Genomic DNA, 14931 nt, shown 5'->3' with positions numbered 1-14931 from the left:
CTGCTTTATATTTCTGTACATTTCATTATCTGACATACTACAAATGAGTTTGTTCTTTGTCTTGTCCTTGAGAGAAGGGTTTTTTTCAGTGTTAGAACAATGCCTGGCACGTACTAGGTATTTAATAACTAAAAACTAAATCAAGGTAGGCTTACTTAAAAAGAAATACTGCCACTCCTGCTTGTTCCTAGTTTAGCAACACAACAGTCCTTGTCGTTAAGGGGATTTCTGCAAAGGTTTTGGACATTCTCCAAGCACATAGTATCAGGTGTAGTAATGGATGGCAGTGATCAAAGAAGCATGGCTTAAAGCCATCTGTAACTTCCAGCTTTTCCTAGTTCCAGGGCAAAGCAGTCTCTAGCTCTGGATAAGTGGCTATCTAAGTACAAATGGAGGAAGATCATCTTGCTTACAGAGTACCTAAAGTGGTTTCCTTTTTTATGCAGATGGATCTAATTGCTTCTGAAGCACTTAGTACTTTAAGAAACGCTAGTCTATTTTTGTTCTCTGCAGAGTCGACACTAGCCAAGCTCTCACTTTTGGTTGCTGTGTTTCTATGCTCTTGATAAGCTGGTTTTGGCTAATAATGGCACAGCACAACAAAGATTTTATTGATCAGTACAGCAATAGGAGACCAGTATGATGGTCGATTCAGAGTCCTGCAGTCTTCAATGTTACAATGAATACAGTTAAAGGAAATTCTAATTTTACTGTTTTTAAAAAGAAAATTTAATTTAAAAATCAGTAATTTTTTTAGTAAGATAAAAAATTTCATCAAACAGACACTGATGTTAGATTCTTTCAATATTAGTTCTAACTTTTCAAAGTACGTAGCACAAACATAAAAGTATTCTTACTGAAATCAAATCTTTGTGAGTTGGTTTTAACAGACTGGGCTTTTAGCAATGAGGTTAAAGAATGACCATTTAATATACTGATAAAAATAGTTATGATACATAGTTTTTTCATGATGTACTTTAAGCATTAGGCATTATCTGATAGGCAAGGAGGATGCTCCCTCCAGAGAATAAAAATGAAATAGGTCCTAACCGAGACGTGCAGTCACCAAGCATCGTCCATCTAACTTCTCACTCTCGCCCAAAGTAAAACTTCAAATTGAAGGATGAAAAATCTGCTTCCTTGTTGCCATTTCACAAATATGCCAAGATATTACCATTTTAGCGACTAAGATCCACATACTTTCTTTTGAGATTGTCATATAGGTTGTAAAATATCCATTTTTCAAGCTAATGTGACAGAGTGAAATGGTCAGCCTCTCTGAATCCATCTTTGTTGCCATGGCCTTCAAGCTAATAGCTTCTGCTTATTCTTGCAGGTAGACATGCTAATCATTAGAGGAATTCTGCCCGAGGCTTGAGAAGATAAGGGAAGTATGTATTGTCTTCCTCGGATCCCTGCTGGCACCCAGATGTCTGCAGTGGCCAGTCACCTTGTGCCCCTTTTATTTCCCCGCCCCTTGACATAAAAGAAGCCTGAACTCTGTTCTTTCTTAGGATGGACTTGAGGTATAACTGGAGTTCCCATCTTCTCGGTTGGCGCTTTCTCAATCAATAAACCTTGCCTTACTCCAAGCTGGGATGTTTTGGCCTTTTGAAGCATTGAACACATGGACGGGTAACAGTAATCAATAAAGCTATATTTATTTTCAATTTAAAAAATGGCCCATTAACATTTTTATTTCTCCTAGATTGCCTCACGAAAAAAAAATTATCCTCACTAATGGCCTAAAGAGAAGCCTGCATGAAATAATGCCATTTTAATCAACTGGCCCCCTTTTTTAGAAGGTGGTGAGTGACCTCTGGAGGCAATTAGAAGAAGTATCCTGCTGCTTTCAGGAGTGAAGTGGGGAGAATTAGAAAGTTGGCCTTTCCATTTAGAAAAGATTTTTTTTGAAGTTTAATCAGTGTGAATTAAAACATTTAATTTTAAAATTTGTCTGTGGAACCTCAAAATTCAGTTAAATAATATTTATTAATTTATTAATATAATGCTAAAGGGGAGACACAAACATTAAGACCTCATTTCCATCTCATTGAGCTTACAATCTACTAGGGAACTAAACATAAGTGCAAAAATAATAATATAAACTAGAATGTGTGAGAAAATTTAGGAGTACATAACTACATAGGAATTCAGATTTTTAGGTTAGGATGTTCAGAGAAAGTCTATTACATTCAATAAACATTTACTGAAGACACACTGTGTGCCAGGGACTGTGCTAAAGGATAAATAAGACATAGTACCTTCCCATCCGGCAGTCTCAGTATCGTAGGGAAGATGTCACATAAATAAGAAAATTCTGTATGAAGTAGTAAGTGGACTATTAGAATTATGCACAAAGGAGGGAAACTAAAACAGCTCTGAGAATGAGAAAAGAGCTGGAAAAGGCTTCCTAGAGAAGTAACACTTAAGCTGATTCTCAAAAAATAGGAATAATTCTGGTTCAGCTTTGCATGGTAAGCCTACACTAGCCCTTCTCTCCCACTGGTTACAACTAAAACTCATGACAAAATACAATTAGCAACTACCTGAGGACTCTGAAAAGTAAATAAAGCTTGTGAAGGGAGGTAAAAACTCAAAAAAGAAAGCTGCAAGGGGATAAGTTTCCTGGCTTTTTTCCTTCTTTTATTCTTATGGTTTCGTCTGGAGGAGAGGCCCCCTTTGGGAACAGTTTGGTGGCAAGGTTAGATCTTTCTGGTCCAAGGAACCGAGAAAAGGAGCCTTTGTGAGTTGGAAAGTGAATGTGGCAGGAGGAGGAAGAGGTGAGAGCTAAAGAGGGTGACCCCTAATTTTGTGTATGAACCATACAAGTCTTGGGTTAACTCCTGGGTTGCGCTTGTGTGCAACAGACCCAAAGCAGCCTAGCAAAGGTTTAAGAGTCAACCCGTGGGCCAAGTGTCAGCTTAATCCGTGAGTGCTGCATGTTCAGGACAGACCCAGAGCAGCACACACTGGCTTTAAAAACTGATCTGAGATTGCAACCCTCACCCGCAGAAGGCGATAGAAAACTTGCAGTGTGAACTTAACCAGGCTGATTGCCTGCTTTAAAAAATATACATTCTCCAGAGAAAGATTTTAATAGGATCCGGGGTCTGCACAACGTAACTGTCACAATGTTCAAGATAGAACAGAAAATTACCTATCATACAAAGAACCAGGAAAATGTGACCAAATCCCATTGGAAAAGACAACAAATACTAACCCCGAGATAATGCTGATGTTGTACTTTTCCGATGAAGACTTTAGTTACTGTATATTCCAGGAGGTAAAGTTAAACACATTTGAGATGTAAAGGTAGACCTTTTCAGCAGAGAAACAGAAACTGAAAAAGAACCAAGTAGAAATTTCAAGCTGATAGGTACGATATCTGAAGTGAAAAAATTCACTGGATAGGTGCAATAGCAAAATGGAGATGACAAATGAAAGAGGCAGTGAATTTGCTGAAGACAGATAAATCAACAAATTATCCAAACTGAAGAGCAGAGGGGGGAAAAGATTGAAAAAAATAGAACATATGAGCATCATGGATTTCTGCAATAATATCAAAAGGTCTAACATATATGTCATTAGAGTCCGGAAAGATAGGAGAAAGACATTGAGGCAGAAGAATCATTTGAAAAGTAATTTTGAAAAGGCCAAAAACTTCCCAAATTTGGTGAAAGACATATATTAATATTTATGGATCCCAGAAGCTTGGTGAACTTAAACAGCAAATTCAAAGAACACCATGCCTAGATACAGAAACTTTAAAATTAAACTGCTGTAAGCCAAAGATGAAGAAAACCTTGAAAGCAGCTAGAGAAAAATGAAACATTACACAGAGAAGAGCCATGACTTGAATGACCACAGTCCCGGATAGCCAGAAGACACTGAAACAACATCTTTAAGTGCTGAAATAAAAGTACTGTGAACGCAGAAGCCTGTATTATCCAGTGAAAATATTTTCAGGTGAAATAACGACCTTCTCAAATGAAGGAAAACTTAGAAAGCTGTGGTCAGCAGACCTGCCCACAAAGAAATGTGGAAGAAAGTTCTTTATGACAAAATGGAAGGATCCCAAAGGGAAACCTAAATGATCAGGAATGAAGGAAGAACAACAGAAAATGTAACAACTTAAGGACACATAAAAGACTATTATTTTCTTCAATTCTTTAAATTAGGTATGATTTTTGAAAGATAGGCAGGTGATGAGGGGAGATGAAGCTACTGTAACAAAACTTCAGTGCTTTACGAAACAGATTTTTTTTCAGAAGGGAGCATTCCAGGATGATAGGTAGGGCAGCTCCACTCCACACATTATTTACAGACCCCGGCTCCTTCCATATTATGGGTCTGCAGTGTCCTAGGGCTTTGTTATCATCCATTTGGTTGAAGTTCTGTCACAGCCATGTCTAGGTTCCAGCTGAGGAAGTTGAAAGATGGCAGAGAAAGAACCTCCAGTGTTATAAGGACCCAGGCCTTTCCGCTCACATTCTGTTGACATCCCTAATTGCAAATTCAGCTTGGAGTGGGGCAATCATGCATGGGGTTATAACAATCACTTAGGAAGAAAGAGAAAATAGATTTTGATGAGTAGCTAGCAGCCTCTGCTACGGCAGTTAAGAGAGAAAGGAGGCATTTTTAACAGGGGACAATATGATCAAAGGTAAAGAAGTGAGCAATAACGTGGTGTGTAAAGATCTAATAGCAATTTTAATGTTAGAATGTAAATAATGAGATAGGGATAACAAGAGATGAAGCTAGAGAGGTGGGAAGCAGCAGATGAAGTTAGCAGATTTTATTCTCAAAGAGTTGAAAGGTTTTATTAACAGATTTGCATTTCGGTTAGACATTTAGGGGTGGAAGTTTTAAAAATAGGCTGTGATAATAGTATAGATTAGAGGCCTGATTTTAGAAGTATCTATGGAAATAAAATTGGTGATATACTAAGAAGAGAGAAAGAAGGGAACATCAAGGCAGGACCTCAGATTCCTTATAGAGATGGCTGCGGGGATGGTGGTACCAGCACGGAATATCAGAGTAACAGCACATTTATTGAGGAAAAACATGAGTTCAGTTTTAGGTGATAAAGGTGAAATATTGTGAAGCTTGAATTCCCATAAAACATTTTTGATTTTATTGAATCTAGGTGTGCCAGTGGAAATGTGTTGCTCAAGTCCAAACTCCATTGTATGGCGTACAACGCCCTGTACGATTTGCATCTAACCTACGTCTCCCATAGCATCTTCCATTCTCTTTAATATATGTACCTTTTGTTTTGACCACTTCAAACTTTTCTCAAAGAGACCTTCCCTGACTCTGAAATCTCAAACAGAGTCCCTTAAATCACAGCATCCTACTTTCTCAGATAAATTGTGAAAGGACTGTGGATGGGGCTAGAGAGATGGGGCAAAGGAAATGATAATGAGACTCAGGTTTATAATTCGGAAGCCTCGAGGGACGAGAGAGAAGCAGATGGAAAAGAACATTTCAGAGAGAGACGATAAAGAAAAAGATTTATACATTTTGAGGCTCTGGTCTGTTCGGTCAAAGAGCAAAAGGAAACCAAAAGCTGGAGTTGGGTACAGCAGGCCTCTCCTTCTCGGCTGGCATACCTTTACTCAGGAATTCTGCAAATCGATGCCCTGCTCCACTCCCCTACCACAGTGGGATTATTTGCAGGGAGTAGGAGGCGAGTGTGTTTGAAACCGCAGCTTTGGTTCCAGATGTGTTTCCTTGAGTTACTGTTCCAGTGTTCAGGTACAGCCACTGATTTGCTGCCTGACCTTGGGCAAACGGCTACTTATTCTCTACGGCTTAATCCTCTTACCTGTAAAACGAGGATAACATAGCATAGGCAGTGCTGTTACGACGAATAAATGAGATAATACACGTGAGAGCTTACATGTGAGGTTCAACAAATGTTCCGTGACAGACAAACGACAGATCAATAGACGACAGGTCTCGAAAGAGCGAAGGAAGGAATTTCAGAAAGTTGTAGACGGGACTCCCTTGGCTTCCCCCAGGGCCCGGGGAGCGGACGCGAGGCCATACCTTGCACTTCTCGGCCCGCGTGTCCTCCTAAGGGTTCGGCCGCAGCTCAGCCAGCGATTCGCCGGATCCCAGGCTGCAGCTTCAGCTCGCTCCGCCACGCGGCGCCAGCCCGCCGGCCTCCGAGGGCTCAGCCGCGTGTGATGCTGAGTCGCCAGTCTCCTAGGCAACCACATCAACTTCCGGTTTGTGGCGCGGCCTTGGTTGGCAAGAGGCCATATTTCCGCCACGTGACCTGCGCAGGCGCCGTGCGCGCAGGAGGCCGCGGGGCCGCATCCTGCAAAAACCGGGCGTGTCCCAAAGTTCGACTTCCCGGCCTTCACCACGGGCCGCCCCCGGGGAGGTGGCGCCAGGCGGGACGGCCGTGCGTCCGCAGGAGGAGCGGAGCCGGTGCTCGGCTCGGATTTACGGAGGCTGTTGCGAAGCCGGGCGGCAGCGAGACCGCTTCTCCCGAGCCGCCGAGCTGGAGTCGGAAATGGAACTCCGTGGGTTCGGGGCTCCGGCTGCCGGACAGCGGCTCCTCCAGGCCGATGCCCCAGCAGAGAATAAGCCGGAGGCGGTGGCGGGCTCCGGGCGGAGCGGCGGGGCTGGGGATCGGCTGCGCTGGTTCATCACCCTGATCCTGTGTGCATCCTTTCTGGGGCTGGTGAGAGCCGGGGCTGGAACCCCCCAGGCCGGGGCGTGAGCAGGCGTCCTGTAGAGAAAGAACAGTCCAAGTCTAGCCTCCCCCAGATGCATACTGTGTGACGTGGGGCGCATTAATCCGGCTGAGCCTCAGTTTTGTAATCTGGGAAATGGGCACAATTCGAATCTTGGAGGGTTATTGTCACGTGCGAAATTGATTTTCCTAATATATTTCCCAGCTCCAGCAAACCTTCCTATCTCTCCTCCGTGGGTGGGGTGATGGAAAAGGTGTTGTCAGATCTATAGCCGCCATTGCCTATCCCCAAATTATTTACACAAAGTTGCTTTTCTGGGATTTCCTCTTCCTCCTCTCACCAAATTCATCCCCTTATTTTTGCAGATAGGAAAATAGAGTCAGAGAGGGAAAGTGACTTTTCTGGATGACACAGCACGTTAGGTTGTAGAGCCAGGAATAATATATCTCTTATTCTGCCCACAGTCCTATGTAAAACAAACCTTCAGATCCTTCAGTGTTTTTCTTAGAGCAAACTGGGAGGCTCCAAGTTCCTTTTGCCAAACCCTTTGCCCTCCTTGCGATTCCCTTATGTCTGGAAACCTTTGCCTCGTCACTGGTCTTGACTATTGAGAAGCTGGGGAGTAGGGAGAGTGAGTCCTCTGAGGAGAGTCACCGCCAGGCATTTGGAGCCACAACTGATTCTTAGAATATTTTTGATTTGAAAAAAGAAAAATTATTGCAGATTGTGGGGACAAAGCCCCCAGAAAACAGTTTCCAGGCTCTTGGCCTCACATAGAAAGGTGCTGGCTCGGGTAGTAAATGGCCATCAACTCTGATCAGATGGCCATCAGCTGTGGCTAGTTGGCCGTCAGCTGTAACCAGTGAGCCATTGGCCTCCTAATATAACGGATGTGGCTACGCTAGCAGAAGAGAATGGGGGCTAGCAAGAGTGGATTGCAGAGAGGTGGATGCCGCCGGTGAGAATATAGTGATATGACTCCCCTACTTATGGCTCCATGGGTGTTCCTTTTTGGCCTCACCATGTCCTGTGTTCTTATGTGGGGAGCGGGAGCAGAGACCCCGCCGGACGCCCTGCACGACAAATGGCGCAGCGAGCCGGGTCCCCCGCACGACACATGGTGTAGTCGGCAGGATACGGTGCCGGCCAAAGCTTTCCGAAGGGCAGTGGAGCAGTTTGTGCGTATGAAAGCTCAGTCTGAGGAAGACCAGGAGGAGTAGCTGCCGGAGAGCTCGATTCCCGTGGAGGGGTGGGAAGACGTGGACGGTTCCCCAACCAGCAGAGGCCGGAGAAAGCGAAGGTTGTTGCCGCCCTGTGGGCTGGGAAGTGCTTGCTGAGGCAGCCCGGATGCAGGACTTGTCCCAGGAGGAAACACTTGCTGAGTCCTCCTTGGGAGATGAGGGTGAGGTCAAGGTCATCCCTCACCCCCAGGACAGCCCTGGCGAATGACTATGGATTATGAGGAATTGCCTTCTATCCCTGATTTAATGGACGCTTGACTGTTTGGGAACATACCACCATGTAGTGGGACTGGTGGACGTTTGCTTTTGTGTCTTGACTGGCCGCCATTGATAATATGTAAGCACCTTGATGTGAGCCGCTGTTGTTCCAGCACAGTACCCCGAGAGGCCCAGAGAGAGAGTGGCAGTGCCCTGAGAAGCCCTGGCTGTGCCCAGAGAGAGTGGCAGTGCCCTGAGAGCCCTGGCTGAGTCCAGGAAGTCTGGCTGTGCCCAGAGAGAGTGGCAGTGCCCTGAGAGCCCTGGCTGTGTCCAGGAAGTCTGGCTGTGTCCAGAGAGAGTGGTAGTGTCCTGAGAAACTCTGGCTGTGCTCGGGGAGACAGGTGGTACCCTAAGAAGCCCAGGAAGTCTGGCTGTGCCCAGAAGTACTGGGGTGGTGCCCGGAGAAACCCTGTCTGTACCCGGGGAGACTGGTGGTACCCTAAGAAGCCCAGGAAGTCTGGCTGTGCCCAGAAGTACTGGTGGTGCCCTGAGAAACCCTGGCTGTGCTCAGAGAGCCTGGCTGTGTCCAGGATATTGCATTCACCTCCAGGCTCCTCGCACAGAGACCCTCGCGGAAGACACTTGTCATGTAGATTGTGAGGCGAGACCCTGTAGGTGGAGTGTGGGGACAAAGCCCCCCAAAAACAGTTTCCAGGCTCTCGGCCTCACATAGAAAGGTGCTGGCTCGGGTAGTAAATGGCCATCAACTGTAATCAGATGGCCATCAGCTGTGGCTAGTTGGCCGTCAGCTGTAACCCGTAAGCCATTGGCCACTAATATAACTGCCGTGGCTACACTAGCAGAAAGAATGGGGGCTAGCAAGAGCGGATTGCAGAGAGGCGGATGCTGCTGGTGAGAATATAGTGATATGACTGCCCTATTTATGGCTCCATGGGTGTTCCTTTTTGGCTTCACCATGTCCTGCGTTCTTATGTGGGGAGCGGGAGCAGAGACCCCGCAGGCCGCCCCGCACGACACAGATACTTGGTGAACCCTGACAGTGTGTGCTGGGTCCTGTTAAGTTGTTTTGAAGGCAGGCTCAGCCTTCCTTCCACGGTGCTTGCTCCGCACCTGTGCCCTCACCTAGGCGTGGGATGCACCCAAGCGTTTAGAGCAGAGCAGTGCAATTAGAATCAATTACTCTTGAAATGTAGACCAATTAGAAATATTTTTTAAGTGTTCAACGGATTTCCTCTGAAAACCAGCTGTAACTCTAATTCTTGCTGAGGCTACATTGTCTTGGAGTAGAATTTTAAAGTCATTGCATATTTGTGTGTGTAATATTTTCTAAAAAAGCCTTGCTGTACTCCTGAGGGTTTGGGGTCTCTGAAGAAAACCATAGATTTAGAAACATTTACATTGTTTATCCCGTATGTTTTATATGTGTAATTCAGAGGAAGGACCCCACGTGCATCCCGAAATACTTTTGATAAAATGTTTAACATCTAAATTCTTGTGTTATTTGTGAGTGTGGTGTATTTCAAAATACACAAAACAATCAAAAATTATTTTAATGTTACATGTTACTAACTTAATACAAAATAGTCTTTTACAGTATTGTTCAAAAAGGAAACAATTGTAGCAAAACACCAAAAGAAATACTTTTTTAAATATTGAGAATTGTTAAAACTAGAACAGTAGGAGGTGGCACACCAGAACACATTGTCATCGAGAATTTTTCCTGACTGTGGAACTTAAAGTAATTCCTACGTTACATTGGAGTCCCCTCATCCCTTTGTAATAGTGAAAAATAGTGAAAAAACTAACACATAGATAGACATTATTTTAATGACTGTATTAATAAATACAATGTTTTGTCTTTTAAAATTTTAGGGATTGAGTGTCGCTATACTGGGACCCACATTTCAAGATTTGGCAACAAATGTGAACCGTAATATCAGCAGTCTTTCTCTGATTTTCGTGGGCCGTTCCTTTGGATATTTGAGTGGCTCTGTGATTGGTGGAGTTCTTTTTGACTACATGAACCATTTCCTACTTTTGGGTAAGTAAACACTACTTTTACCTTCTTTATGACTTTTAAGGAATTTACAATTTTTTTTAAATTGCGGAAGGGGAATAGGACTTTTATTGGGGAACAGTGTGTACTTCCAGGCCTCTTTTTCCAAGTCAAGCTGTTGTCCTTTCAGTCTTAGTTGTGGAGGGCGCAGCTCAGCTCCAGGTTCAGTTGCCATTTCTAGTTGCAGGGGCCACAGCCCACCATCCCTTGCGGAGTCAAACCGGCAACCTTGTGGTTGAGAGGATATGCTCCAACCAACTGAGCCATGGGGAGCTCAGCGGCAGCTCAGCTCAAGGTGCTGTGCTCAATTTTAGTTGCAGGGGGCGGAGCCCACCATCCCTTGTGGGACTCGAGGAATGAACTGGTAACCTTGTGGTTGAGAGCCCACTGGCCCATGTGAGAATCGAACCGGCAGCCTTAGGAGTTAGGAGCATGGAGCTCTAACCGCCTGAGCCACCGGGCCGGCCCTATAATTTGTTTTTAAATATGAAACGTGTACTAGCTAGCAGAATGGTTGACAGCTTAGTTGGGTAATATTGGGTGTCCTAAATGGAACTCAGGTTTCTCTAGTGCCTGCTCTCATCTTGGCAGTTACAGGGAATCTGTGTTGGGGCGCTCTGGAAATTTAGATCAACCCTAACGTGTGCGAGTGATCCTTAGCCTCCTGACTGTCCCTATAATTTAGGCACCACCCCTGAATCACATACTAATTGTCCAAAGAGCTCTGCTTGTCAGAGTTTAGGGCAGATCTGGGGTCACCATAGGTCAAAATAAACTTGAACTTGCCTAAGCCAAAGCCTGGACTGAAAATGAAGGGTGGGGATGTTGAAATGATGTAGGCTAAATGTTTGTCCCTGCTGCCCCATGTCAGTGATGACCCAGACTTTTGTACCTCACCCTTGAAATTATAAATTGACCTGTTTAAAGAAAGTTTGGATGAATGTGATAAAACTGTTTTGGAAGAAAGGAGAATAATTTACTATTATCATTCAGAGGGATAAATATACAATCAGAGGGATAAACAATTCCCCTGATTTCCAAAGTGGGTTGAAAGAATATATTCCTTTCATTTCCCTCCCTATTCCTCAAACTAACTTATTTAATACATTTGTACTACAAACTACTATAGTAATTGCATTTTATTTATTTTTATCTTTTTACCTCATATCTAAAATCTCTTCAGGTTCTTAAATATGAAACATTTAAATAAATAATTTTTGAGCTGTCTGTTTTGCTATAAAACTTTGCCTTGTGATATAATTTATAGTTTGATTCTTAGCAGTGCTACAAATGTATTCATATTAGAATAACTTGTATAGTCCATAAAGATTATAAAAGCTTTTAAGTGAAATAACCATTTGTAGAAGACAAATCTCTCATTTACTGATTATGCCTCAGTTTTAATTTGACCTGTTGTGCATTTTGGGGGAGTTTGTATGATGTTGACTCGATCCCTCACTGAACGAATACTGTGTCTTACGGCTGACTTTCACCTTTCTTCTCAGGGGTATCATTGCTGGGTACCACGATTGGTCTTCATCTTGTTCCATTTTGTAAGACAGCAGTGTTATTGACTGCCATGATGGCCGTCTTTGGTATTTCAATTGGCATTATGGACACAGGTTAGTGAGCCTTTCAGTGTCATCTCTGGGAGTAGGGACTTTCTACCAGAAAAAAGTAGAGCAGGTGATATTGTCACTCGCAGACACTGACCTACTGAGTTGGTTATGGGGTCACCCCGTCAGAACCACCCTTCTGGCAACTACTCTTTGTCAAGTAGGGTACCTGTTGTTGAGTAGCTACAGAATGAATTTAAAGAATTTTGTTCTAGGAGAGATGGTTGATTTATAGTATCCAAACAGCGAAGGGCACACCCCCCCATGTGGGGAATTACAGTGCAGGTGAGTGGGCTTTTGTTTCAAGATAAAACTTTTTGTCGTATGGGAAGAATTGATGAGTTAATAGGTTAAACGAAGTTTGGAACCATTATTTGGCCGAGGAATCATAGAAACACTGTGCCTTCTGAGCTAAGAGAAACCTGTGCTGTATATTATCTTCCTTTTCTTTCAAAAGTTCCTGCCCTCCTGTAGGACATCCCATCCATGTATCTTGGTATCTTTTAAAACCTACTAAGTAACGTACGTGACATTTGTTTACCCCTAAATCCAGCTTTGTCCCCCTCTTCCCTGCTCTACTATTATTTGATAGGTTGGGGAAATATTTTATAATTTACGCTTAGTTTGGTTGTGAAATTACAAGGTAAAATTGTATGCTTATCTGCAAATGTGTTAAAAAGAAAGAAAGAAAACCCAAGCCTTGATGCTTCTTGCCCTTCACCTTGCAGGTGTATAGATAGTATAAGTATAGAGCTAGACACATCCCGTTTCCTGTAATGGGCGTAGCAGAATCCTATAGTGCTTAGGTTCCTGAACCTGTGTTTTGCATCTGCTGTATACATACATAATTTTCCTCAAGTGGCTACCAATTGCAAGTACAGAAAGATTTGGTAATTTGGCCACTATCTGATGGTAATACATATTTAAAATATTTATAAATAAATATATAAATACCCGTCACCCCCAGCCTGGTATTAGAACTGTATTATAAAAAGCCTTGCGTGAATGTGCCTGGCTCGAGGAGGTAGTGGTTTACTAGCTTGTAGAATTCCATTTGTGAGTATTTGATGTTACAATGCTTGGAGTTATCTGATGTTACAATGCTTAGAGTTGTCTGGTGGTTTCCTTAGTCATAGAATTGACTTAATTGCAACATTTGATAACTTAGGATATTATCATCCTTGTGCCATGTAAAACAGACTCATCTTTCTGATAGTAATGCACTTTTTTTCTAAGTTACTATGATTAAATAACTTTCCCCATCTTTCGTTGGTAGGTGGTAACGTCTTAATCTTGGCTATTTGGGGGGACAAAGGAGCCCCACATATGCAGGCCTTACACTTCAGTTTCGCCTTGGGTGCCTTTTTGGCTCCACTGCTGGCTAAATTGGCATTGGGCACAGCGTTGTCTGCTGAAAACCACACAGAGGGTGACTTGAACCGTTCTGCCCTCAACCAGTCATCTGAAGCTGACTCAGAATCTCTATTCGGAGTACCTGACAATATGAATTTACTGTGGGCTTATGCTCTTATCGGTATTTATATGTTTGTAGTTTCTATCTTTCTTTTTGCTCTGTTCTTAAAGAAAGGCTCAAGGCGGGAAAAAGCAAAATCATCTGCTCAGAGGTTTCGAAGAGCTAAATATCACAATGCCCTTCTTTGTCTCCTTTTTCTGTTCTTTTTGTTTTATGTTGGAGCTGAGGTAACATACGGCTCTTACATTTTCACATTTGCAATCACCCATGCCGGCATGACCGAAAGTGAAGCAGCTGGGTTGAACTCCATCTTCTGGGGGACCTTTGCAGCCGTCAGAGGCCTGGCAATCTTTTTTGCTACATGTTTACAACCTGGAACCATGATTGTGTTGAGCAACATTGCCAGCGTGGCGTCATCGTTACTTCTGGTGCTTTTCAATAAGAGCCCAACTTGTCTCTGGGCAGCAACGTCAGTGTACGGGGCCTCCATGGCAACCACGTTTCCCAGTGGTATTTCTTGGATTGAGCAGTACACGACCATCCATGGGAAAGCTGCAGCATTTTTTGTCGTTGGTGCTGCCCTGGGAGAAATGGCTATTCCTGCAGTAGTTGGAATTCTTCAAGGAAAATATCCTGACTTACCTGTGGTTTTGTACACCTCTTTAGGGGCCTCAGTAGCCACTGCTGTTTTGTTTCCTGTGATGTATAAATTAGCCACCTCACCTCTTGGTCGTCAGCAAAAAGAACACAGAAGAAGTGAAGACTGGAAAGCTTTGCTCTCTGGTTCTGGGCTAAATGACTGTGAGGGAGATTGAAGACGAAGATGCAGAAAAATGGAATGAAATGGATTTGAAGTGATTGAAATGAATGATACAATGAGGAATTCTGTAATAGAGACATCCAGAAATATTTTGATGGAGCCCACAGCAGAAGTCTCCAACCAATTCCACTCAAATACGTTAGTGTTTGAGTCCTCTCCAGTTAATACTGGCAAGCCCCCTGTGAATCACCTTGCGAGAAACCAGGACAAAAGGGACTAACAGAGAAGATGGATTATCCACTGACCTCCTTGAAATAATCACCAGTTCTAAAGAGGCTGGTCAGAGGAGAGCATTAGCAGGTTTTCAGCATGCTTTGGAGATCAAAATTTCTAGGTCAGAGAATAGCAAATGCTAAAGAGTTTTGAAACGTTCTGTAATTCCCAGAGTCTTTCATAAAGAACCAGCGGTCTCATACAGCAGGATCGGGTTGTGATGTGTTTGGCATGTGGCAGATTAGGTAACATTTTATGGTCTCCACGTGTCAGCATGCAAAGAAGGCATTTGTTTTTGAGAAGTTGGGTACTGTCTTAATAAAATGAAACCATCTAGTTGATTCCATTAGCTGAACAATGATCAGTCATCAGGATTCTACCAGGGAAGTTGATGAGAATCATTTCTCAAAAGAACATTTTTGAAAATAGATAGATTTTTATGAATTGCTTTACCCTGTCTATAGCATTGGTCCAAAGAATGTTAATATCTCATTTGACTTCGGATTTCTATGAAGAGGACACAGAACAGGGCCCTAGAGACCTGGCTCATGCCTCTACTGATGCTTACTAGCCTTCTCGCCC

At 43.4% G+C, this 14931-nt stretch overlaps 1 protein-coding gene across 1 annotated transcript; it reads left to right on the top strand.

The window, feature by feature from the left end:
• The first annotated feature begins 6392 nt into the window (after positions 1 to 6392).
• On the top strand, positions 6393 to 14485 carry MFSD4B (major facilitator superfamily domain containing 4B). The gene is given in 6 exon segments (XM_081034268.1): positions 6393 to 6697; positions 10043 to 10211; positions 11732 to 11848; positions 13119 to 14122; positions 14124 to 14157; positions 14160 to 14485. Coding segments are annotated over 6 exon segments (1692 nt in total). The 5' UTR covers positions 6393 to 6526; the 3' UTR covers positions 14357 to 14485.
• The last annotated feature ends 446 nt before the right edge of the window (positions 14486 to 14931 follow it).

This window comes from Rhinolophus hipposideros, assembly GCF_964194185.1.
Source record: "Rhinolophus hipposideros genome assembly, chromosome: 3".
NCBI classification, from domain to species: Eukaryota; Metazoa; Chordata; class Mammalia; order Chiroptera; family Rhinolophidae; genus Rhinolophus; species Rhinolophus hipposideros.
Note: the sequence above shows the minus strand (reverse complement) of the source record. Positions and strands in the feature narration are given on the sequence as shown.